Source organism: Dipodomys merriami, unplaced genomic scaffold, assembly GCF_024711535.1.
Source record: "Dipodomys merriami isolate MVZ:Mamm:240054 unplaced genomic scaffold, mDipMer1.0.p SCAF_22, whole genome shotgun sequence".
NCBI classification, from domain to species: domain Eukaryota; kingdom Metazoa; phylum Chordata; class Mammalia; order Rodentia; family Heteromyidae; genus Dipodomys; species Dipodomys merriami.
The window spans coordinates 8,404,972-8,432,157 of record NW_027203604.1 but is presented as its reverse complement, the minus strand read 5'-3'; the positions used below and the strand labels follow the sequence as shown (position 1 = coordinate 8,432,157).

General features: G+C 41.3%; 1 protein-coding gene across 1 annotated transcript in view; it reads right to left on the bottom strand.

Moving 5' to 3' along the window:
* Nucleotides 1–2,588: 2,588 nt before the first annotated feature.
* The window catches only part of Mfsd14b (major facilitator superfamily domain containing 14B), a 50,898-nt gene continuing 26,300 nt past the window's right edge, over nt 2,589–27,186 (bottom strand). Inside the window, exons 3-12 of the mRNA XM_070033260.1 lie at nt 25,666–25,728; nt 22,384–22,511; nt 18,127–18,241; nt 15,496–15,714; nt 13,034–13,147; nt 10,964–11,035; nt 9,421–9,533; nt 7,955–8,052; nt 6,338–6,480; nt 2,589–4,335 (exon numbers count right to left, since the gene is read on the bottom strand). Coding sequence (XP_069889361.1) covers nt 4,087–4,335; nt 6,338–6,480; nt 7,955–8,052; nt 9,421–9,533; nt 10,964–11,035; nt 13,034–13,147; nt 15,496–15,714; nt 18,127–18,241; nt 22,384–22,511; nt 25,666–25,728 — 1,314 coding nt within the window. The 3' untranslated portion in view covers nt 2,589–4,086. The remainder of the gene's footprint in view (nt 4,336–6,337; nt 6,481–7,954; nt 8,053–9,420; nt 9,534–10,963; nt 11,036–13,033; nt 13,148–15,495; nt 15,715–18,126; nt 18,242–22,383; nt 22,512–25,665; nt 25,729–27,186) is intronic.

Here is a 27,186-nt window from a genome sequence, read left to right as displayed (position 1 = left end):
AGACCAAAAAAAAAAAAAGGGATCCCTCTAGGTAATTTGTGGAAGATTAAAGATAGAACAGCTGTAGCCATAAGCAGTGCTACTGCTATGATAAAATATGCCCAGCAGGTGAAATAGTTCCATGAATTACCTTCTTCCAATTACTTTTGCACCTTTGTCAAAAATGTCAGTTGCACACATGGAGCTATTTCTGGATTCTCAGTTCCATAGAAAATACAGGCCTGTCCTGCCTGCAACACATGTCTAGATTACTATAGCTACAGTAAGACTTCAAATTGGGCACTGTGACACTGCTTCATGTTTTAAAAAAGTGGTTTTACTCTAATTTTCCATATTAAACCATAATCAATTTACTGACCCACTGCCCATTTGTTTTTTTTGGCCCCGCTTGGTTCTATCCTTGGTCGCATGCTTTGCATAGAGTTAAACTGTTCTGACACCTTGCTACACCAGCACTCGCCTCCATTTTGAAGATGTTGAACGGTCACTTGTCCTTGGCCACCCATCAAGTCTGTATATTTTAAATTGATTTGAATTCAAGTCCACACAAGACACTTGCCCTGTACTTTATACTCTAGTTACCCAGTGATAGCTTAGTTTGTAAATATGCTTTTTAAAATTATTTGTACTCACTGTGAAAGTTTCACTGTGAAATGTTCATATGTGCATCTAGTGTACTTTGATCCTATTATTTCTCCTTTTTAGACAATTTTGGACAGGTTACTATTGTCATGTGTTTCAAGTACTCTGATCACAGTCACACCTTTACTCTCCTCTTGCTCCCTTCCCCCTCCCCAACTCTACTGGCTCCCACCTCAAACAGCCCATTTTGACTCTCTCCGCTAAAACAGGTTGTCTCTGATTTTCTTTTTATTAGGAGTTTTTATTTTTGTGCTGCTCGGCTAATGCTCTACTACTTGAGTCACATCTTCAGCTCAGTCTCAGTAAATTCTTTTTTTTTTGGCTGGTCGTGGGGCCTGAACTCTGGGTCTGGGTGCTGTACCTAAACTCTTTAGCTCAAGGCTAGCACTCTGCCACTTGAGCCACAGTGCCACTTCCAGCCTTTTCTGCTTATGTGGTGCTGAGGAATCAAACCCAGGGCCTCATGCATGCAAGGCAAGCAAGCGCTCTACCACTGAGCCGCCTTCCCAGCCCTAAGCCTCGAACTCTTGCCTGGGCTCTGGACCACTGTCCCTCAACTTTGAGGTGGTTAACTAGAGGTAAGAGTCTCACTTTCCTGGCTGGGGTGAATTTGAATTGCGATTCTCAGATTTCCAGTGAGTAGCTAGGATTACAGGTATGAGCAGTGGCCCACTGGTACCATTTTTTTAAAAACACAAAACATAAAAGTATCCATTGTAAATTTATTATGCATTAGGAAGCTTAACCTAAAAACCAAAAGTTGAAACTGTGAAGTCTGACAAGGATATTGATACTGATGCCATTTAAAAGGATGGATGCAACTTAGCTTAACAGTGTAATGCTGTAAAATTTTCTCCATTATCAGCCAGAAGTGCAGTATGTATGTGCAAAAGCAAAATGGCTTAACATCATGCTATACTTTATACTAAAACTCTATTACTGTGAGTTGTCTGTAATTAAGCCCAATGAGACATCTAGAGAATCCAAATGTAACAGTGAGCAGATGTAGTTTGCTTATTTATAGCATGTTTCTTTTGGAAAACTAGTGGTGGACACATGTGGATCACATTTATAGTTATAAATATTTGATTTTGTTCATTCTTCAGATTTTGGGCTCTTAATGGCTTATCCTGAAGTAACTGGCTCCTTTTTAAAATGTTATGCTCTAGGCTGGGAAGGTGGCTCAGTGGTAGAGTGCTTGCCTTCCATGCATGAGGCCCTGGGCACAATTCCTCAGCACCACATAAGCAGAGAAAGCCGGAAGTGGCACTGTGGCTCAAGGGGTACAGCACTAGTCTTGAGCTGGAGCTGAGGGACAGTGCCCAGGCCCAGAGTGCAGGCCCTACCACCGACAAAAATAAATGAATAAATAATAAAATATTATGCTATCATTTAACCCGATAGGTCCTGGAGCTTGGATAATTATGTGCTGAGACTATACCAAAGTCTTCAGCAGAATATAAACACAAACTCAGTTGTAATGATCTTATTCAGCCATTAAGAAATAGAGAACTTTAAAGTTTTATTGTTAGTCCCTTTGAATTGGCATCTCATAATTTTTTATGAGTTAATCTGATAATCAGATGGACAATACAACATCTTACTGAAGTAAAAATGACCTGCATGTCCTATAAATTTAAGAACAAGCTTTAAAGATTTGAACTTGTGATTTTTCAGTTCATGTATACTTGCCCCAAATTATTGTTTTTGGAATTGTGCATTGCACATTGGATAATCCAGGGAAATTATTAGATAAATAAGTATTTTATGTGTATATAGTGGTTGCTTTGTACTGACAGAAAATTTAACTTTGAGGTGTATTAAATAGTGAACTGATTTGGGATAAACAGGAAAGAAGGTGCACTTTAGCAATTTTTTCCAGCTTTTACCCCTAAATTATTAACTACAAAATGTTTAGACATACTGTAAAGAAAACACAAAAGACATAAAAGTATCCATTGTAAATTTATTATGCATTAGGAAGCTTAACCTAAAAACCAACAGCATTGTAAAAAGATATGTTATCTCTGTCCCTGGCAGAACAGGTTTCAAAATATATTTTCTTTTAAATGTATTCAGTCAGTACACAATCCTTTATAAAAGTTGTATATATATTTTTTCTGACAATACCTTCATTACATTTATAAATACAAGATTTACAGAGCACCCCATCAAAAAAAAATTAAAACCCTTACAAATATCTACATGTATTTCATACCTATAAAACGTTCAAAGGAGTGCTTTGTTAAAGGTAGGCCCTAGTTAATGGTCCATTTACTATGCAGCAAAATACATATAAATCTGTAAAGTTTTCTTTGTCCATAAAACATCTCAAAAAATTAGCAAGACACTTATTGTGAAACGGAGTTTCACTAAACCCTCATATATTAGAAAGGAACTTAATGTGCGTATTCCCATGAGATTCAAGTCAGCTAAGCAGACTGAGACACAGACTGGGGACAAAATGCGCATACACAGCAGTTAAGGCAGGAGTGTGATGCCACAGCACGTGGGGATGTGGGAAGGAGCAAATAGAAATCACATATTCTAAGTCTAAACTTGGAAGATAGAAACTCAACCTCTCTCAAGACTCCTCAATTTGTTAAAAGACTTAGATGAGACTCCAATTTCTTTGTTGCTGTTAAAATGTTTGATGACGACTCTTTTTTGGGGGATGGGATAAGGGTCTTACTAAGCTGGCCCCAAATTCATGACCCTCCCTGCCTCAGTCTCCTGAATAGCTGAGCTTATAGCCATGTGCCACGACACCTGGCTCAACACAATTTGTTTTTCTTTTGTAAAAATGACTGTGGATCCCACCAGGACCCCAGGTCCAGGAATCCAAGTTCTTAAGTACAACATGATTTGAAACTGTAAAAAAGCTTTCCTTTATCTGGTAAAGGTCACCACAGATCAGTATTACTAATGTTTAGAGAAGCAGAGGAAGTAAAGGAAGAGTAAAACTAGGTTTTCATTTGACCTTTGGACAAAGGCAACAGATCCCTGATTCTGAGTAGCACTCATCCACACCTATGAGCTAACCAGGAATAATTCCAAGAAAGAAGGAAGGACTCTACCTGAAATCTCGCTCAAGATGGCAGTTCTGCCATTCTTGCAACTCTACTGAAAAGCATGGAGAGGCTGCTGTCACTCTCACTGGTTATGAAAGACAAGCCATCCTTTCTAGCAGAGATAGGACTTTCTATTTGAGTTCAGTATAGACTCCAGGTAACCTTGATAGGTACACATCATTTGCAGAGAAGTATGTACAAACAGAATGAAAAAGAAGAGACAGGAAGAGGAAGAGGAGGGCAGAGAGATGAAGAGAAGGAGTCACTTATTAAACTTGGCCGGAACGATACTGCTGCTAGCATCGCCCCTCCAGCACCATGAAGTCTCCAGTGGCGTGGCTCCCGCAGGCTCTCAGAGGCTGTGTCTGCTGAGTCACAGCTCAGTGCACTGGTTCCCAGGCTCTTCAGAAGAGGAGAGCTCCCAGATGCTGTTGTCTTGCAGCAGTGGCTCAATGTCCTCATCACTGCCCCGGTCGGGGATGGTGCTCAGGCTGCCACTAATGTTGTTATGTTTTTGAACTCCATTGGCCTTACGGTATTCAGGGATGAATAAGGCAACCAGAAAAGACACCAGAACTATACATGCTCCAAATAAAAATGGTGGGCCTGGGATGAGAGCTCTCTGCAAGATGTAGAAAACAAATGGAAACAGAACGATTAGGGTTTTTTCCTTTTCCTTCTTCTGGGGTAGTTTTGTTGTTGTTGGCCATGGGGCTTGAAATGGGGACCCGGGTGTTGTCCCTGAGCCCTTTTTTTTTTGCTCAAGGTAGTGCTCTACCACTCTGAGCCACAGCACCATGTCCAGTTTTCTAGCAGTTAATTGGAGATAAGAGTCTCAATCAAGGGCTCTCCTGCCCAGGCTGGCTCTGAACCTCGATCCTCAGATCTCAGCCTCCTGGGTAGTTAGGGTTATAAGCGTGAGCCATTCGTACCTGGTGGGACAGTTTCATTTATAACCCAGGTTATGCTTGAATTTTTTTTGAGACTGATTACATAAATGTCACAGAATTGTAGAATAGTGGTAATTAAAGTCACAAACACATTTTAACCTTCATAAGGCAAATTGTCATTGTTGTAGAGCCTTGAACTCTGATCCTCCTATTTCCACCTTCCAAATCCTAGGATCAAAGGCAGGTACTACCATACCCAGTCTTGGGTGACCGCCTCCCAAAAAACCATCATGAAAAAGTGAGCATTTTCTCATAAGCATGTATTAAATGAAAGTATATATTAAATGAAAGCATATATTAAATGAAAGTACCAACTCTATAGCAAAGTTTAGAGTTTGAGCTACAACACAGTAACTTATTACTACTTTCTGTACTATAATTTTTTGGGGCAGTATTGGTACTTGATCTCTGGGCCTCTTGCTTTCTGGGTAAAGTTTCTACCATTTGAGCCACACTTCCAATCCCTTTGTACATTGGTAATTTTTTTTCTTTCTTTGGTGCAGGCCCTGTGGGGCTTGAACTCAGGACATAGGTACTGTTTCTGAACTTTTTTTTTAAATGTCTAAAGGCTAGCACTTACTATTTGAGTTCCACTTCCTGTTTTGGTGGTTAGTTGAAAATAAGGTTCTTATGGACTTCCCTGCTGGCTTTGAACCACAATCCCAGATCTCAGGCTCCCAAGTAGTTAGGACTCTAAGCAAAGCACCCAGCTTTGCCTTTGCAATTTTTGGTTTGGGTTTATGCTTTATGCCCAGGCCAGCCAAGACTATGATCCTATTTTCGGTTCCTAGAGTGGCTGGGAAATGACAGGGGCTTAACATCATAGCCAGACATTGGTTGGGAGCTGGGGAGGGGGCGTCTTATGAAATTAAGCTATGCCTCCCAAGTAGCCAGGAATATATTATAGATTTGAGCTAAGGTGCCCCTGCTTCTACTATACTAATTGGCTCAATCCAACCTGTAAGCCTATAAAAGCAGCAAGTGCTTATCTATAATCTCATTTTATGACTTCACAGATAAATAGACATAAAAATGATAGTCTTGTAGAGAAATCTATATTTAATCTCTCTTAAAACAAAAACAGAAAAGCTAGCTGGGTGCTGGTGGGTCAAGCCTGTAATCCTAACTGCTCAAGAGGCTGAGATTTGAGAATTGTAATTGGAAGCCAGCTGGGACAGTAAAGTTTGTGAGATTGCTGATTATATATATATACATATATATATATACATATATATATATATATATATATATATATGTATATATATATATATATATATATAATCAGCAAACAGCTAGAAGTAGAGCTGTGCCTCAAATGGGAATGCCAGTCTTGAGTGAAAAAGCTAAGGAACATTGCTCAGGCCCTGAGAACTGGCACAAAACAGAAAACACCCTAACTTCAGTTTTAAGTATTTCTAGGCCTTTTCATATTTCATTTAGCCTGTGCTTAGGCAGAATAACATCACCACAGTGATTGTGTAGGTTAAAACAGAACCTAAATTTAAGGCAAGTTGTCTTTGGTAATATGATAAATTTATGAAATGACTCCTCTCCAACCTCCAAAGCAATAAACAGTTTAACTGCTGTCAAATACAATAGCAAATACATGCAAAAATATTTTAAGGCCACAAAATTGGATATAACCACTGTTACAAAATAGCACCACCAAATTACCTGTAGGGCATCATCATCAGAATTCAGCTCTGGGCCGAGCTCGCTGAGTTCAACATGGAACATGTAGAATATTAACCCATACAGAGCTGGTCCCAGGCCATTGCACAGTCCTCGTATTCCAGTTATGATCCCCTGTGCAACTCCTACACCAAAACAAAGAGGGAGATGGTCTCAGAAAAGCATCTCAAGATGTGAAGCTTATCAGCACACTCCTAAAACCCAAGCTGCACTCTGAGGAAAGTGACTAAGAGTGTTTTGCCCCCAACACTAACGTTTTCTTGGTTTTGTTATGCCCATTCAATGTGGCTTGCTCTGCACAGATTTCCTTTTTGATAGCATGTGCGGGGCAGCAACCTCCTCTATCTGCCTGCAGGCAGACTGAGTTCTCACAGGGCCAGCTGCACCTACCTCCACCTCAATGCAGACAGTACTGAAAAATTCCCAAAAGTGCCAATAGGTAGGTTTATCTACTTTCTAAAGTGGCAGGTAAAAAATGAGCTTGAACCATAATGTGAACTGGTTCTCTCTCTGTTGACAATGATCAAATAGAAGTTAGCCTAATATGATACATTGCAAGTTTTGTGCATTGATATTTTAAAACATCCATACTAATGTGACAAATTCTGTGTTGTGACAAGAGGACAGGCCTCCATGGAGGGCTCGAACCTTCACACCTAACACAGCCAGCGGAGCTATTGTATGCAGCCGGGGTGGCATACAAAACACGTGTGTGTGTTTTAAAGCAACACTGCTTAAAACTACCACTTGAGCCACAGCGCCACGTCTGGCCTCTTCTGTTTAGGTGGTGCTGAGGAATCAAACCCAAGGCCTCATGCATGCTTGGCAAGTACTTTTTTGATAAGCCACATTCCCAGCCCCTAAAATGGCCAATTCTGATGTAAAAAATAGATTAGCAATGAACAGCACTCAATTATTAAATTCCTCATAAGGCTGGAGTTGCAGCTTAGTACAGAGCTCTTGCCTAGTGTATACAAGGCGTTTCTGTTTTATCCCACAAATTAGATAATCACATCATACACACATTCACTATGTATATATGCACATACATGAAAACATCTACGTGGACATATATATGTACACGGTATAGTACAGGCAAAGGAAGTCTAACTGGAAAAGGGCCAGGTGCTGGTGGGTTACACCTGTAATCCTAGCTATTTAGGAGGCTGAGATCTGAAGATCTCAATTTGAAGGCAGTCTAGGAAGAAAAGTCCATGAAACTCACTTCAAATTAGCAAAAATTAGAGGTGTGCCTCAAAGTAGTAGACTGTCAGCTTTGAAAAAAAACCCAAGGGACAGTGTCTAGACCACTGAATTCATGTAACAACACATGCTTCTCTCTCTCTCTCCCTCCCTCCTTGAAAAGGAAAACGGGTAATTCCTAATTCTTAGTAATCTGAGCTTTTGGGTGTGGGAAGAATAAGTATAAACAAAAAGGAACACAATCCCTTTCTGTTGAGAAAGGAAATAGGTATGGTTATTCACCTGGAGCAGGGACCACAGTGCTGCCTGCCACCTCCTACTGTCCATGTGAGAACCCAGGGATTTAGGTAAGGAAGCCCTAGCTGAAGGAGGAAATTGCAAAGACTTGGACCTCACCTTGCTGATCCGACTCTGCATTCCGAGATACTAGGGCACTGACTGCCGGGAATGTGATGCTGGACATAGCGGCCACAGTCCCTGCTGCCCACATCATCCTAAAAGACAAGACATTTATGGTAAGGTCCCAAGAAGCTTATGTTTCACAATTTAGTTAGCAACAATTTCAAATGCCTTTTGTTTTCTCATGTTCCAAAGACTGTGACCCTCCTACCTCTACCTCTTTCACAGCTGGGGTAGGAGACTCGAACTAGAATTCCTGGATGGATAAGGCCTGTCCTCAAACTGCGTTCCTTCTACCTCCATCTCCCAAGTGCCTAGGACCACAGTCATGTGTCCTATCCCCAAAACAAGCCTAGTGTAGTCACTACAGTAGGCTTGTTTTGGGGATAGGTTCTTACTGACATTTGCCTACACTGGCCTCAAATAGTGATTTTCTTTGCCTCCACCTTTCCAATAGCTGGGACTACAGGTATGTACCACCACACTGGACCTTCACCTTAAGGGGCCTTTTTATTTCTATACTTCGTTTCTCTATTGACTTTCCCAATCTTCTACTTCTCCAAGGTTAGTCCTGGCAATATAGTGTGCCTCCTCTTCTTAATGAGATGAGTGGTTATCTGTTCCCCACTGGGTCATACTTCCTTGGGGATGGTCTTTACTGTGAAAGAAAACTATGATGACATAAATCTTTTTAACACTAACTATACTAAGAGTTTGACTAAATAAGCTCCTGAACCAAACTTCCTAGGTCCAAAATAAACATAAAGCATCAACCAAGTTAATGTTAGGCAAAATACCACACAGAAAGGTAATTTGTCCAATTGTCTCATGTTTGCTGCCCAATTAACCTAACAACTATGTCCTAACTTCCATTTACACATGCAAAGCCAGAACTAGCTCTGGTATCTACAAGGGATACAGGTTCTCCAAGATTTAGCAACCAGGCACAACAGGAAGTTTGCCACACAACAAAATGGAGCTCAATATTCTATTTGTTCCTTGCTGTTGATGGAAATCTAAAAATGTGAGTACTAAAAACTGCCTTAGAATACACATGGTTGGTTCTGAAGTGACTCAAATGCTGTTTCATGGTCATATTATTGCCTAAGGTCATTTGGTTATGCCATAATCAATGACTTTCACTTCTCCTTTTGTTTTGACTATATGTGATATCCCTAAAAAAAATTTACAAATGCAGACATGGGGCTCTATGGGAGGGCTGGGGAAGAGGGACAGATTCAATTAAGCAATGATTGATTGAGTGCCAGCATTCTATTTTATCGTCACCTTAGATTATCTAGCTCTACCCTTGCCCAACATAAATTTAGCCTGAAGGTTTCTGAAATGTCCAACACACCAAGCCAGTGAAATAACCTTTTGCTTCTCATCCTGCTTAACAAGCCTGAGTATCTCAAGGACAAACCAAGTTTGGTAATGTACAAGAATCTAATGGTGAGGCTTACCAGGCCTGAGATCCAAAACCATACCAGGCCAATTGGAGCATCTGGAATCCCAAGCCAAGGAGGACGGTATTCTTATTTCCCAGTGACCTCATCAAAATGCTAAGAAAGACCGTCTGCAAAGGAAAGGAGACAAGTGAGAACCCATGTGAACACAACACAGTTTTAATAGTCTGGGCGCTGGTGGTTCACACTTACAATCCTAGCTATTCAGGAGGCTGAGATCTGAGGCAGAAAGGCCCGAGAGACTGTCTCTAATGAGCTACTCCAAAACAGCTGGAAGTGAAGCTGTAGCTCTCCAAGTAGTAGAGCACTAGCCTTGAGCAAATTTAAAACCTCAGGGTTCAAGCCCTAGGACCAGTAAAAAACCCTCACAAAAAAAAAAAAAACCCACCAAAAAAACATGTGGAATGCAATCTCAAATTCAGAATGTAATCTTTGTGAGGAAACCTGCTCCCTAATGCTCATGACTGAGGGTCTATATGGATACCTCCCCCCATAGCCTCAAGAGGCCAGACAGTACAGATCTATCTCCGCTGAAGCCACAGCATAGACCTAGAACTGGGGTGGGGCCTTTTCCTGACAAGTGTCTGACAGGTGCTTTGGCCCCAACAGGTTTTCACTGCCATCACTGGTTATCATGACCAAGGGACACATCCGAGTGTCTCTGGAGAAATGAATAAGCACTTAACTATGGATGAGAAATAAATATGCTGACCATTTATAGAAGATATGAATTTTGCTAGAGATGAACAATTTTCCAACAGTTTTCTTAAGTTGGAACTGGTTTAAGTTTGATTTTAATAAATACATATTCTACTTAATAACTAGATGGGATACGCTGAAATGGATTAGGGTGAAAGAAGCCTCTGAACTAGCTAACCAAGAGGTAAAAAACAAAAGTTAGGCGCTGGAAAGTTTTAGAATCATTTGCATTTTCTGATTTAGTCAAAGCCAAACAATAAAAAAGGCCTTTGCCTTGGTGACTCCCATGAGCCTGGTTGATTCTAGTATTTAGGAGAAACCATTCTGCAACTTTTCATTTCTTCCAAATCAAAGAACATCTGCTCAGCAATTACCTCCATGCAGCCCCAAAAGGCACAGTAAACACACCTGGGACACAAGCACTGCCTTTGATTCTGTAGCTGATTCTGCAGACAGCAGAGTGTGGAACAGTTCTACTTTCCACCACTGACATTAACATGGACACATTCTCCTGGCTAATTCCACAATATCTAAAAGTTAGATGTAATTTTGGTCCTTGAGTTCAAGCCCCAGGATGGGCACATATACAAAAACAAAACTGAATGAAGTTGCTCTTAAATCCTGATTTCAAAATTCTATTAAAAAGGATTGGTTATGAGTCAAGGCCCTTGTCAGCGGCCTAAATTAGATGTTATATTCTACTTGTGTAAGTTGTGCCAGAACAGGTATCTCCCTCTAAGTTTACATGTGGCTACCTGTGGATCTATGACTGTCAAGATAAAAAAAAATTTTAAATCAAAACCAAAAAAAAAAAATCCCACATGGGTGAAATGATACTCACCTGAGCCACAATTGACAGAATTCCTACCATGGCTATAAACGCTGCAATTTTAACGGATCCAAACCCTATGATCTGCAGAAATGGAGGAAAACACTTTACTGTAATGCAGAATAAATAAATGTTCTGTTCTTTTAAAGTGATAAGATAAAATCACTCAGGACAGTTTAGAGCAGTGTCGAAAGCTGAACCTATTTAACCAATAACCAATAATTTATATCTAAATCTGATTTGAGAAATTAAGCAGGCACAACTTAAACTCTGATATTTAATACTCTCCAACACACAAACTGACAAATGTAACAATTACATGTAATGAAAAGAGTATGAAGAGAATGAATACTTTATGTGGTCAACATCAATGAAACAATGAAGCTCTTGAAATTGGTTTCAGAAACAGGGAGGAAGAATGAGAGAGCATGACCAAGGGCGTGGGAAAAAATAGGAAAGAAAATGATTTGTCTTTCAATACTGTCAATAGAGAATTCTCTGCTCAGCAAAGCCAGTGACTTTTTTAGTAGGGGTTGCCCATTAAAATCATGTGAGCCACAGAAAAGAGGATAGGGAGGAGGAGGATAAAGAGGAAGAAAGCAGGGCTGGGAAGGTGGCTCAGTGGTAGAGCACTTGCCTTGCATGCATGAGGCCCTGGGTTTGATTCCTCAGCACCACATAAGAAAAAGGAAAAAAGCTGGAAGTGGCACTGTGTGGCTCAAGTGGTAGAGGGCTAGCCTTGAGCTGAAGAGCTGAGGGACAGCGCCCAGGCCCCACGACCGGACCCCCCCCCCAAAAAAAAAAGGAAGAAAGCAATTAGAAGCGCAAATCCACAGGAGCCCAATTACCTCAGGCTCTGAGGTATTCCCAGAGATAAGTACAATCTAAAAAGCTCTTGTGAGTGAGCATACTAAATAGGTTGGTAGTAACTTGTAAGCCTCTAATTTAACAGTAACTCTGAAATGCCTAAACATTTTTAAGTTTTAAAAAGGATAAATAGCTGGGTACCAATGGCTTATGCCTGCAATCCTAGCTACTCAGGAGACTGAGAACTGAGGATTATGATTCAAAGCCAGGAAAGTCTGTGAGACTCCTATCTCCAATTAAATGCCAAAAAGCCAGAGTAGAGGTATGGCTAGAATAGAAGTGTGGCTCAAATAGTAGAGCACCAGTCTTGAGCAAAAAGGCTCAGAATAGTGCCTAGGCCCTGAGTTCAAGGCCCAGTGCAGGCATTCCCCATCCCCCAAGAGGACAATCTTGTCCTCTACTGAACTTCGATAAAACACAGAAAAAGTATCTTATACTTACTTTATATATTCTTCCCAGGTCACAAATGAGTATCTTCTTTACTAGCATCCTACCACTTGAGCCACACCTCTCCTAGCTTTTGTTGGTTAACTGAAGAGTCTCACAGGCTTTCTTGCTGGGGCTGACTTCCAACTGAAATCCTCAGGCCTTAGCCTGAGTAGTTAGCATTACAGGTATGAGCTACCAGCACCAAGCTTGCATCTATGGTGGTTCTTTTTTTGTCGGTCGTAGGGCTTGAACTCTGGGCCTAGGTGCCTCAGCTCTTCGGCTCAAGGAGAGTGCTCTACCACTTAAACCACAGTGCCATTTCCAGTTTTCTGATGGTTTATTGGAGATGAGTCTCATGGACTTTCCTGCCCAGGTTGGCTTTGAACCATGATCCTCAGAGCTCAGCCTCCTGAGTAGCTAGGATTACAGGCATGAGCCACTGGTGCCCAGCTTCTATGCATTTTTTAACTAGAAGCAAGTTAATATGCTTCCTTTTCTTCTATGGTTCCTCCAAATTATCTATTTTTGGCCAGTCCTGGGGCTTGATCTCTGGGCCTATCCCTGAGCTTCTTTTGCTTAAGGCTAGCAATCTACCACTTGAGCCACAGCACCACTTCTGGCCTTTTCTGTATGTGTGGTACTAAAGAATCAAACCCAGGGCTTCATGCATGCTAGGCAAGTACTCTACCACTGAGTCACATCCCCAACCCCCTCCAAATTATCTTTAGACAAATCTCAATATTCTATAGCCTTTATGTTCAAATTAACTAGGAAAAAATTACTCACCTGCCTGAGATAGAGAAAAAAACTTGAATATTGCCCAGCTTCCGGGAGGTATGAAAGAAACACTGTGATGCAGATTAGTAAAACAGTAGAATCTTTCCCAACTTTCTTCAATGACTGGAATTAGCAGAAAACAAACACAAAGTCAATAGACATTCCAGCTAATGTTTACTGAGCCCTCCCTACTTACTGCATACTACACTAATTCATTTGTACATGTTAAGTAGGATCCAGAAGTTCATGTTGATGAAATATGAAGTCTATATAACTGCCTATTCACACCTGCTCCTGCCCCAGGCTCTTCTCTTACTGTCTGACGTAAGTATTTTAGATAAGAATTTCTGAAGAATTTTCTTCTTACAACTATGGTTCCTAAAAGTTAAACTCAGGGATAAGAAGCAAAAAAATCAAGCCTCCAGTTCTTTTCTTCCTGTACACATTTCTTTCAGGAACAATTTCAAACCAGATTTTGGGGTGGTGGTGGTGAGAAAAAGTTACTTTTTCTCAGAACTTTTAAAAAAATTGCAGTATTAGCATACATTTGCTATACAAGAAGACAATTCATTGTGACATTTCTACCTCAGCACCAAATGTTTTTGGTGACATACTTCCCCCATAACCTCCAAAAGATTAGCGCACAAAAAAAATCCATTTAGGGGCTGGGAAGGTAGCTCAGTGGTAGAGTGCTTCCTTGCATGCATGAGGCCCTGGGTTCGATTCCTCAGCACCACATACGCAAAAAGAAAGAAGCCGGAAGTGGCGTTGTGGCTCAAGTGGTAGAGCGCTAGCCTTGAGCTGAAGAGCTGAGGGACAGCGCCCAGGCCCAGAGTTCAGTCCCCACGACCGGACCCAAAAAACAAAAACAAACAACCACATTATAGTCAAACCAAGTATATTTATTCTCTGTAAAATGAATTCACTTTAAATAACCACCTTCATTAAATGACTGGTGGGAAAAACGGAAGGGGTGACATTGTCCAAAAAGAAATGTACCCACCACCTGACTTAACTGTAACTCCTTTGTACATCACCTGTATAATAACAATTTAAAAAAATAGAATGAATGGCTGGGCACCAGTGACTTGACTCATGCCTGTAATCCTAGCTACTTAGGAAGCTGAGATCTGAGAGGACCCCCACTGGAAACCAACCTGGGAAGAAAAGTCAGTGAGACTCTTATCTCCAATTAACAAGCAAAAGGCCAGAAGCAGAGATATGGTTCAAGTGCTAGAGGATTAGTCTTGAGTGAAAAAGCTAAGAGAGTGTGAGGCTGAGTTCAAGCCCCGAAACACAGACACAGACACACGAAAACAAAGAATTCCTTCCTAAATTCTCATAAAAGGATTAGGTTGATATTTATTTGCTCTTTCTTCCTTTATGACATGGTTGGCTTAGAACTAAGTTTACATTCTTTCTTTTTGTTGATGTTGTTGGTTGTAGGGCTTAAACTCAGGGCCTGGGTACTGTCACTGAGCTTTTTTGCTCAATGTTAGCACTCTACCACTTGAAGCTACAACACCACTTCCAGTTTTCTGGTGACTAATTGTAGACAAGAGTCTAACAGACTTCCCTGTCTTGGCTGGCTTTGATATTCAGATCTCAGCCTCCTGAGTAGCTACAATTACAGGTATGAGCCACCAGTGCCTAGCAAAGTCTACATCATTTTTTTTTTTTTTTTTTTTTTTTTGCCAGTCCTGGGGCTTGAACTCTGGGCCTGGGCACTGTACCTCAGCTCTTCAGCTCAAGGCTAGTTAGGGCTCTACCATTTGAGCCACAGTGCCTCTTCTGGTTTTCTGGTGATTTATTGGAAATAACTCATGAACTTTCCTGCCCAGGCTGAGATCCTCAGATCTCAGCCTCCTGAGTAGGTAGCTAGGATTACAGGCGTGAACCACCAGTGCCCAGCTCCCTGAGCTTCTTTTACTCAAGGCTAGCACTCTACCACCTGAGCCACAGAACCATTTCCAGCTTTTTCTGTTTATATGGTACTGAGGAGTCAAACCCAGGGCTTCATGCATGCTAGGCAAGCATTCTACCACTAAGCCACATTCCTAGCCCAGGCTCTACATAATTCTTTTTTTGTTTGTTTTTTGGGTCCGGTCATGGGGCCTGAACTCTGGGCCTGGGTGCTGTCCCTCAGCTCTTCAGCTCAAGGCTAGCGCTCTACCACTTGAGCCACAGCGCCACTTCCGGCTTTTTTCTTACGTGGTGCTGAGGAATCGAACCCAGGGCCTCATGCATTGCAAGGCAAGCGCTCTACCACTGAGCCACCTTCCCAGCCTGGCTCAACATAATTCTTGACGCATAAACTATCTCTGCCTCTTACTTGTAAATTAAACCTTTCTTGTTTTTACTGGAGAAAGAATTGGATCAGCAATCACTGAGATTCTTAGCGAGGCTATCTACTATTTTATTTGCTTGGCTTAGATATTCTTATGAAGTCAGTATTTCATGTTTCACCTTACCGCAAAAGGGTCTGCTTGTTTCCAAGAAATCTGAGCTCCCCAGGAAACTGGTCTAATTTTCTCTGGTAGAGATTCTGGAACAGCCACCAAGATGAAGCAGATGTCCAGAAGAGCCACCACTGTGGCTACAAGCACAACAAGGCTGTCTCCATAACTGGCAGAAAGATATGCTCCAATGGCTGGGCTGCTGACCAGACTGGCTGCGAAGGTGGCTGAGACCTGCAAGAAACATAGCATCACTCAGGATTTTACAGGTAAATCTGTAAAGAAACCTATTGGTCCCTAGTTCCAATTGGCTGGAAATAGTCCTACAGGCAAATCCCCACAGGAAAGCACATTCTCACCCAGGGCCTCCAGGGGCACCCCTGTAGCCATCCTTTTCTGACTTTAACTAAGAAATATGTTGAACACAAATTCTAAGAATGAAACTTTTCTATCTATAAGATGGGTAAGGATTAACCAAGGTAGTTACTGGCCCAGATCGTGGCCCCAACACAAATCCAATGGCCTGCATGTACAGCTGTCTGGGAAACACACTTCAGCTGGGACACCCTCACTGACTTTTCTCCACATACCCATGGGTAGGCGTTAATTCTAACTGCCACTGTAAAACCCAGAGCTAAGCTAGTAAGGATAATTGTCATAGTCATTTCTAGTGACTCCATGTTTTTCCTTAAAGCTCTTCTGCTTTGTATAGCAGCTTTGTGACTAGTTTTCCTGTGGAAAACAAGGACCTTCTAATAAAAAAATTTTCAGAGGAAAATGTTAAGTAAACCTGATTTAAAAGTTATGTAAGGAGCTGGACACCAGTGGCTCATGCCTGTAATCCTAGCTACTCAGGAGGCTCACAGTTCAAAGCCAGCCCAGCCAGGAAAGTCCATGAGACTTTTTTTTTTTTTTTTTTTTTTTTTTTGTCGGTCATGGGCTTGAATTCTGGGCCTGGGCACTGTCCCTCAGCTTTTCAGCTCAAGGCGAGCGCTCTACCACTGAGCCACAGCCCCACTTCCAGTTTTCTGGTGGTTTACTGGAGAGTCTCACAGATTTTTTCTGCCTGGTCTGGCTTTTGAACCACAATCCTCAGATCTCAGCCTCTGGAGTAGCTAGTATTACAGGCACTGATGCCCGGCTGTTCGTGAGACTCTTATTTCCAATTAACCACCAGAAAACTGGCTCAAGTGGTAGAGCACTAGCCTTCAGTTGAAGAGCTGAGGGACAGCACCCAGAACCAGAGTTCAAGCCAAGACTGGTTTAAAAAAAAAAAAAATGTTATGCAAGGAGACTGGGAATGTGGCTTAGTGGTAAATACTTGCCTAACATGCATGAAACTCTGGGTTCGATTCCTCAGTACCACATAAACAGAAAAAGCCAGAAGTGGTGCTATGGCTCAAGTGGTACAGTCCCAGCCTTGAGCAAAAGCAGCTCAGGGACAGTGCCCAGGCCCTGAGTTCATGCCCCACAACTGGCCAAAAAACCCCAATAGTTATGCAAGTACAAATGTAACAGAACATAACATGGTACCACTCCTTAATGTATGCAATTTTTGTGGTAGCCTGGAATAAGAAAAGTTGATGGATCATGCCTGGTCCCAGTACCAAGACCCCTGCACCCCCAACTTAAAACTAATAAATAAAATTGCAGAGAATAATGATCCCACAGTCATTTTAGGATGCCCTTCTTTCACATGGGACATGAAAGACATTCTTGGCAGGCAGGAAGAGGGAGGAGACAGTAGTCAGAGTAGTGGAGATAAAAGAGGGGCTTTCAAAACCAATGATGTCTAAAGTCAACAGAGTAAAAGCTATGTTTTGTTGCCTGTATTTCCATGACTGATTCACGAAATTATTTATTTAGATAGTCAACACTGAATCACTAATTAACCCTATTCCAAGAAATGGAATTTTAAAAAGCAAGACCCAGGGAAGAAGAGAAATCACTGAGGCCTGAAATCCCACCCATCCTTTTCTCATCCATTATCCTTCACTATTCAGCCAGATCATTTTCCTTTTTACAATGTACATGTCCCAGCAGGTTCAGGCCCATGGCTGCTACTTACATGCGCACAAGCTACCTTTTTCCTCAACCACCGAAAGTAACTCACAGAGTTGTAACCCTCTGACCCCAAACGCTTCCCCTGCCAACTTCTTTTTTTTTTTTGGTCCAGTCGTGGGGCCTGAACTCTGGGCCTGGGCGCTGTCCCTCAGCTCTTCAGCTCAAGGCTAGCGCTCTACCACTTGAGCCACAACGCCACTTCCGGCTTTTTTCTTTTTGCTTATGTGGTACTGAGGAATCAAACCCAGGGCCTCATGCATGCAAGGCAAGTGCTCGACCACTGAGCCACCTTCTTAGCCCCTCTCCCCTGCCATCTTCTAACAGGTCTTTCTTCCCCTATAGAACCATAACATCATTATCGTGCCTGAGCAAAACTAGAAAGACTAATATAAAATTATCAAAAAGTTTCCTATACTTTGTATTATTAACTGTTTTATGAATGGTCTTTTCAATTGTACAATCTCTAAGGTGCAGAGCAACAGAGATTCAGTATCTTGTCTGGTTCGGTTTCTATTCTTCTTTTAAATCTTACATTACGGTGAATTTCTAATGTTGTTATCTTCATGTTAATTTTTATCTTACCCATCCATAAGCAGTACTTCGCTCATGCTCCTGAGTGACATCAGCTACGTAGGCGAATATCACAGAGAACGTGACCGAGAAGACTCCAGACACGGAAATCATTGCAAAATACCACCTATAAAAAATTATTGTATTTACTCAGGGAAGACTTTCATAATCAGAGTCAAAGAAATTATGTAAATATTATAAACCAAAAAAATAACTTATTACACATGTAGATCTATATTATACTTAAAGACAGAAAAATAAATTCAAGATGAAGTAAAAATACAGTAATTTTGTCACTACTCAAATAGTACATGTAGTCTAGAAAAATGAAGAAACAGAAGAAGAAAAAGAGTAAGAACTTAAAAAGGTATAGTTTTTGATATCATGTTAAAAGTGGCTAACAATAAAAAATTCAAATTAGCTTTAGCTAAGAAAAAACATACAAATTACTATTTAAAAAAAAATCCTACATGAAAGCAGAGTGGGTACAAAAATTTAATGTAATGGGGGCTGGGAATGTGGCTTGGTGGCAGAGTGCTTGCCTAGCATCCATGAAGCCCTGGGTTCTATTCTTTAGTACCACATACACAGGAAAAAACTGGAAGTGACACTGTGGTTTAAGTGGTAGAGTGCTAGCCTTGAGCAAAAGAAGCTCAGAGACAGTGCCTAGGTCCTGAGTTCAAGCCCCAAGACTGGCAAAAAAATAAAATTAATGCAATGAAGACCATAAATTTCTATCACATATGTGTAGAAACTTAAAATATTAGCACAGAGAACATTTCAGAACCAAAAGTGGGGTTTATTCTAGAATACCCGATTTCTTTGGGGGTAGTACTAGAATTTAAACTCAGGGCTTTGTGCTTATGCTCTACCACTTGACCCACATCAATTCTATATAATATTCAAAACATTATACTAATAATCACATTAACAATTCATGAGAAAAACCAATTATCTTCATTAATGCTAAAAATATCTTAAAGCTTGATATCTATTTTTTTTTCGGTTGTGGGGGGGCTGAATTCTGGGTCTGGGCACTGTCCCTCAGCTCTTCAGCTCAAGGCTAGCGCTATAACCACTTGAGTCACAGAACCACTTTGGCTTTTTCTACTTATGTGGTGCTCAGGAATCAAACCCAGGGCTTCATGCATGCTAGACAAGCTCTCTACAAGTGAGCTACCTTCCCAGCCCCTTGATATCTAAGTTTTATTTTAAAAAAGAACCTCTCAATAAAATAAGAATTAGTATTTTCCAACAAAAAAAAAGCTAGTCTGAGATCCAATGATGAAACATTACAACATTCTTGTTATATGCATAAAATGATTGTCACTTTTACTTATTGTCATTCATTAGTTAATATAATTAGCAAGAGCAGAGAGCAGTATGGAAACTGGAAAGAAAAAGGTAAGTTTACTGATGACATTAATAAAACTAGGAAATCAAGCAATTATGAGAGTCAATTTTGCATTAGAACAGAAAAGAATAAAATTTATAGGAATAAAACTTAACAAGTGTGTAACACCTAAAGAAAGCAAGTTTAAGGTAGCTAGCTAAAAGACATTAAAAAGCCCCTAACTTGCTGAGTGTTGGTGGCTCATACCTGTAATCCTAGTGGAGGCTGAGATCTGAGGATTATGGTTCAAAGCCAGTCCAGGAAGGAAAGTCCCTGAGACTTCTTTTTTTTTTTTTTGGGGGGGGGGGGTCTGGTCGTGGGGCCTGAACTCTGGGCCTGGGTGCTGTCCCTCAGGTCTTCAGCTCAAGGCCAACGCTCTACCACTTGAGCCACAGTGCCACTTCTGTTTTTTTTCTTTATGTGGTGCTGAGGAATCGAACCCAGGGCCTCAGGCATTCAAGGCAAGCACTCTACCACTGAGCTACCTTCCCAGCCCCCCTGAGACTCTTATCTCCAATTAACCTCCAGAAAATTGGAAGTGGCCCTGTGGTTCAAAGGGGTAGAGCACTACTAGCCTTGAGCTAAAGAGCTCAGGGCAGTGCGCCCAGGCCTAGAGTTCAAGCCCCACAATGGACCAAAAAATAAAGAAATAAATAAAAAATCCCCAACTCATCAGAAAATCAGTGTGTTTTTTGGACACAGATACCAAAAGTATTTTATGATCCCAACTCATCAGAAAATCAGTGTGTTTTTTGGACACAGATACCAAAAGTATTTTATGAAACAGCTAGGAGCAAGACTCAAATGGTAAGGCATCTGCTTAGCAATTTTAAACCCTAGTTTTTATGTCCTCTAACATGTGATTACTATATAAAACTATGCTACCACTGAGTCTGCTATCTTTTTTAAAACTTTTTTGGGGGGCTGGGAAGGTGGCTCAGTGGTAGAGCGCTTGCCTTGCATGCATGAGGCCCTGGGTTCGATTCCTCAGCACCACATAAGCAATAAGAAAAAAGCCAGAAGTGGCGCTGTGGCTCAAGTGGTAGAGCACTAGCCTTGAGCTGAAGAGCTGAGGGACAGCGCCCAAGCCCAGAGTTCAGGCCCCACGACCGGACCAAAAAACTTTTTTGGACCAGTCCAAAAAGTGCTGTCCCTGAGCAACTTTGCTCAAGGGTAGCATTCCAACACTTGAGCCACAGCACCAGCCACTTCTTGCTCATTTTGTGATTAACTGGAGATAAGAGTCTCTCAGATTTTACTGCCTAGGGGTTGGCTTTCAACTGTGATTTTCTGATTGCGGCTTCTTCAGTAGTTAGGATTAAAGGCATGAGCTACCAGCACCCAGCTTTCACCATTTTTAATGCACATCAATTGTCCATATACGTAAACAATGTGCCTTGATCAGACCTACACTCATTCACTCTCATCCCCTTTTCCCAAAACTATCTCCATAAGCCTTACTGTTCCATTTTCATGCATGTATATTCACAACGGAAAAACATATTAACAATAAGAATTCTGGCCAAAATATTATCTTCCGGCCTCCAGAAAAACAACTAAGGCTCATATATAAATTCAAAACTCTGTATGGTAATTAAGTGGATTGATTACAGGTGAAATACTCTCACTGGATTTACCACACTGAAGGAGGAAATTCTCATTATGGTTCAGAAGCAGTTGAATTCTACTATAGTATACACAGAAGTCTATGCTCATTTCTGTGCTCCAAAGCAATGAACTGACAAAAAGATGTATGGGCTGGAAATGTGGCTTAGTGGTAGAGTGCTGCCTAGTATGCATGAAGCCCTGGGTTCAATTCCTCAGTACCACATAAAACAGAAAAGGCCTGAAGTGGTGCTGTGGCTCAAGTGGTAGAATACTAGCCTTGAGCAGAAAAGGTTCAGGAACAGCATTCAGACCCTGTGTTCAAGCCCCAAGACTGGCAAAAAAGAAAAAGAAAGAAAAAGATCTAAAAAGGTAACTGAGCCACAGTGGTGAGGATGAGGTTGTTAGTACACATTCAGGACTGACCTGCAGGATAGTACACTTATGTCACAGCACCAACAGCAGGCCTTGAGAAACATCTTTTCCTTTGTCACTTAAATAATTTATTCAGATCTAATAATCCAATGTGTTTTTGTCCCCTTTATAAAGTACGCATGATGGCAGTTACTCAAAATACCTATTAGTACTACCGAAGGAATGAAATAACACAGATGCAAAAGCTTTGAGATGCTAATGAAGTGCTCTGTGGATATAGTAAGTACAGACATTACTTTCTGACATGGTTGGGACCATGGTTTGGAATATTTGCATATACGAGCTACCTTGGGGGCAGGGGTTAGAAAAAAATCTACAGAGAAAATTCATTCATGTCTTACATACAATTTATACAAGTAGCCTAGAGGTAATTTTATACAACATTAAAAACAAAATTTGCATAAAACAAATTTTGTGAATACTGAAACATCCCTCTTACGGTTTCATGTTAGCATCCAGAAGATTGGGGATTTGGGACATTACAGATTTTTGGTTGGGTTGATCAACCTACATTATATGACTCGTATATGACTCAAAACAGACTGGACTGGTGGGGCATTGGTGGCTGACACCTATAATTCTTGCTACTCAGGCGGACGAGATCTGAGGATCTTGGTTCAAAGCCAGCCTGGGCAAGAAAGTTGTGAGACTCTTATCTCCAATTAACCACCAAAAGACAAGAAGTGGAGCCATGGTTTAAGTGGTAGATAGAGTGCTAGCCTTAAGCCTAAACTCAGGACAGGTACTCTGGCCCTTAGTTCAAGCTCCAGGACCAGTACAATTACAACAACAACAAAAACAAAACTGAACTAACAGTGAAAGGCTAAGCCACTCACCATGGGCTGATTCGCATCAGTGGGATAGGGAAGCAGGTGAAGAAGACTGTGACAAGGAGAAAGGGCTTCCTTCCCCACACATCAGAGAGAGCGCCTATGAGTGGGGCACTCAGAAAAGAGAGCAGACCCTGGAGAAGAAATGGAATTAGATTTAGAATGTGATCCAATTTCCCATAACTCTTATTTTCTCACATATTAGCTTCAATTCATTTTACTGGTCCTCAAGTAGTAATGTGAAACATTAAACAGAAACTGATATTAAAAAAAAAAAACCTAACAACAGGGAGAAAGTATAAAAAATTTTAAAGGGGGGCTGGGAAGGTGGCTTAGTGGTAGAGTGCGTGCCTTGCATGCATGAGGCCCTGGGTTCAATTGCTCAGCACCACATAAGCAAAAAAAGTTGGAAGTGGCGGTATGGCTCAAGTGGTAGAGCGCTAGCCTTGAGTGAGGGACAGTGCCCAGGCCCAGAGTTCAGGCACCACAACCAACAACAAAAAAAGAAAATTTGAAAGGGAAGGATTGGGGTCTTGGAATAGTGACATATACCTGTAATCCCAGCTATTCATATCTTTGTGTAAGGCTGGCCCCTGCAAAAGTGAGGCCCTCTCTGAAAAACAAACTAAATGCAAAAGGATTAAGAATGTGACTCAAGTGATGTAGTACTTGTCAGTAATAAAGTTTAATCAAGAGGGGGTGAGGGGGGGAGAAGAGGAGTAAAATAGCTGGAACAGCTTGTTTTCCAGGAAATACTAGGAAAGAAGTAGGTAGGTAGATACACACCTGTGTCATACACACACACACACACACACACACGTGTCACTTTCAGCTTGTTTTCCAGGAAAGAGGTAGGTAGGTACACACACACACACACACACACACACACACCCTGTGTCACTTTCAGTATTAATTGTTGCAATGAGGCCACCCAAATAAACACACTATACGTGAACAGCTTGTTTTCCAGGAAATACTAGGGAAGAAGTAGGTAGGTAGGTAGATACACACACACACACACACACACACACACACACACACACACACACACACACACACACACACACACACACACACACACACACACACACACACACACACACACACACACACACACACCCCTGTGTCACTTTAAGAAGTAGGTAGGTAGGTAGACACACACACACAAACACCCTGTGTCACTTTCAGTATTAACTGTTGCAATGAGGCCACCCAAATAAAAACACTATACATCTCCAAGGGTCTTACATGGAGAAAAAAGAGGGTTAAGCTGAGAGCTAGTGGCTCCCACCTGTAAACTAGCTACTCTGGAGTTTGAGATCTGAGGATCATAGTTCAAAGCAAGCCCAAGCAGGAAAGTCCTTGAGACTCCAATTAACAACTAGAAAACCAGAAGTGGCACTGTGGCTCAAGTGGTAGAGTGCTCCCCTTGAGCTGAAGAGCTAAGGGACAGAGCCCAGGCCCAGAGTTCAAGTCCCATGATCCACCAAAAAAAAAAAAAAAGAGGGTTAAATGTGTATATATGACAAGCCCAAGAAAAGTAGTAGATTGTGAAAGTAAAGGCTATCCCAACACAGCTTTAACAACAGAGTTGACTGAGACTGGGTGGTTAGAGTGAGAAAGATTAACACGATACAGAAGGAAAAGGCTTCCATGTTACTTATCAGTCACTGTGGGCTACATTCAAATCTTTACTACAGATAAAGGTATGGGGAAAGCAATAGCTGAGACAGGGCAGGGAACAAAAATGAAGATGAATAATGAAACAGCTTATAGTACATGCCATTTATTATTCTCTCCTTTAGTGTATTTGAATTCTTATAATGATATGTTAATAAATGCCTGTAATAGTATACAACTAGCACTCATCAAAATCTTCCCCAGCCGGGCACCGGTGGCTCACGCCTGTAATCCTAACTACTCAGGAAGCTGAGATCTGAGGATCTCAGTTCAAAGCCAGCCCGAGCAGGAAAGTCCTTGAGACTCTTATCTCCAATACACTACTAGAAAACGGGAAGTGGTGCTGTGGCTCAAGCGGTAAGAGTGCTCACCTTGAGCTGAAGAGCACAGTGACAGCGCCCAAGCTCAGAGTTCAAGCCCCAGGACGGAAAAAAAAATTTCTTCCCCAGGTACACAAACTGTGCTTTGGCTGTATACAATACTTGCAGTTTACACATACCATATCCTTCATGCCAATGGGCCTTTGTACAAGCCCCTGCCAGTTTCCCTCCCACACTTGGAGCCAGTAAGCTATTAGTCATTCTTCCTAACTGGAAGCAATAAGTATCTCTTTTATCTAGTCTCTTAGCTACTGAAGCAGATTCATTATACAGTGGAGATATATGTTGTGGGGGAGAAGGGTAACAAACTCCCCTCACCCTGTACATATAATTTCAACAATTTTATTATGAATTCTTATTTGTCTATTCTATTGGATTAATATCATAGAGAAGAAGTTTTTTGTTTTTGTTTTTTGTCTGTCGTGGGGCTTGAACTCTGGGTCTGGGCACTGTCTCTCAGTTCTTCAGCTCAAAGCAAGCGCTCTACCACTTGAGCCACTTCCGGTTTTCTGAGAGGTTTATAGGAGATGAGTCTCAAAGGCTTTTCTGCCTGGGCTGGCTTTGAACCATGATCCTCAGATCTCAGCCTTCTGAGTAGCTAGGATTACAGGGTGAGCCACCAGTGCCTGGCCCAGGAGGCTGAGATTTGAGGCTTGTGGTTCAAAGCCAGTCTGAAAAGGTAAGTCCATGAGACTTATCTTACCCTCAGACCTTGTCATAGGGTCTAGTGAATGGCAGTGTTCGGGATGACAAGTAAACGGAACGGGATTTTTTAAAGAGACAATTAACTCACAGAAGATTTCCAAGTCACATAACTAAGAAAAAAAAAAAAAAAAAGGAAGAGACTCCAATCGCCCCACTGACCATGGCTACTATTTTACCCAGTACAAAATGAGCAGGGCTGCAATACAGGTAAAGTGAAGTATAGTGGGGGAGGAAGGGAGACAATTCAAGAGGAGAACTCAATGGAGGAGCGGCAAGCTGAAGAGAACAGCTTTCTGCTCCTATGAAATAAAACATTTATCCATGGCCTAGGAGCCAAAGGGAGGCTCAATATTAGAACTTTTGACGACCAACTTCCAGAAAATGAGAAGAGCCTTCATTAAATGTAAACTAAAATTTACATTTAAATTTCCAAAACAAGTGATTATTGTTCTCTAAGCCTCAGTTAAATTACTAAGGATTCTTGGTTTTGGTTCCTTATGAATACCACAAAAATTGTTCTTACCTTTACACCTTGAATGAGACCATTCATAAGGAATGTGTGTTGAGGAAATGTTTCATGTAGAACCTACAAAGAGAAACAAGTATCAGGACATATTCAAATGCAAATTACAGAAAACATTTCTTCCTCTATTCATGGCAGGCCATATGAGATAAGCTCTGTAACAAAAATTATAAATGATTAAAAGAAATGCTAAGGCATAAGAAGATAATATGATAGTGAGGCAAGAGTGTAATATTTTATTACTTAGTCCCTTCCCTTCAACCTCAACACAATGTAGATACTCAGGCGGTGATAAAGGTGATACAAGCTCAGGTTCAAGCCCACCCTCATCTCTCCCACATAGTCCAGGCAGTGATACAAACTCAGGTTCATCTCTCCCCTACATAGTCCAGGAAAAGCTTAAAAGCTTGAGAGTGCTGGACTGGCAGCACCTCAAAATGCCTAGAGTTAGGCCTCAACTTGACCATATGTTTATTTAAAAAATAATTACCTGCACTTAGTCAAAGATTACTATTTACAAAAGGGAAAAAAATGACACTAAGAAACAAATAGTCAAACTAACCAACTAAATGAACCAAACAAAAAGAACAAACAAAAAACACCCAGACTCCCTCCTCCCACCAAAACGGGGGAGAAAATATTACTCAACAAACACTTTGAGGGGCTGGGAAGGTAGCTCAGTGGTCGAGGGCTTGCCTTATACGTATGCATGAGGCCCTGGATTCCTCAGCACCACATAAGCAAAAAGAAAAAAGCCGGAAGTGGCGCTGTGGCTCAAGTGGTAGAGCCTTGAGCTGAAGAACTGAGGGACAGCGCCCAGGCCCCAGAGTTCAGGCCCAACGACCGGACCCAAAACAAACAAACAAACAAACACTTTGAAAAATGTGGAAGACTATAAAGCAGATGTTAAGTGCTAGAGATGTAGCTTAGTAGAATACTTGCCTAACCATGCAACTAACCTTAGGTTTGACCCAAGTACCTCAAGAAAAAAAAATTTAAAGTACACAGATTTAGAAGATTTAAAAGAGAAAAAGAGGGCTGAGAATGTGGCTTAGTGGTAGAGTGTTTGCCTAGCCTGCATGAAGCCCTGGGTTCCATTCCTCAGTACCACATAAACAAAAAAAGCTGGAAGTGGTGCTATGGCTCACATGGTAGAGTGCTAGCCTTGAGCAAAAGCAGCTCAGGGACAATGCAGGCAGAGTTCAAGCCCCAAAATAAAGAAATTTTAGAACTGAAAAAGAAATACATTAACTTAGGACTTCTGTGTTCAACAGCTGATTAGATGCAGCTGAAAAGAGAATTACTACAGACAGTAAGTTACATGTAGTGACTCATTTTGTACTGCTACCAGCAGAGTACCACAGAATGAGTAATTTATTCTTTTTTAAAAAAAGGAAGTTACAGAAAGGGTGTCGGGAGGCTCACGCCTATAATCCTATCTACTCAACCTATAATCCTATCTACTCAACCTATAATCCTATCTACTCAACGGGCTGAGATCTAAGTAAGGATCATGGTTGA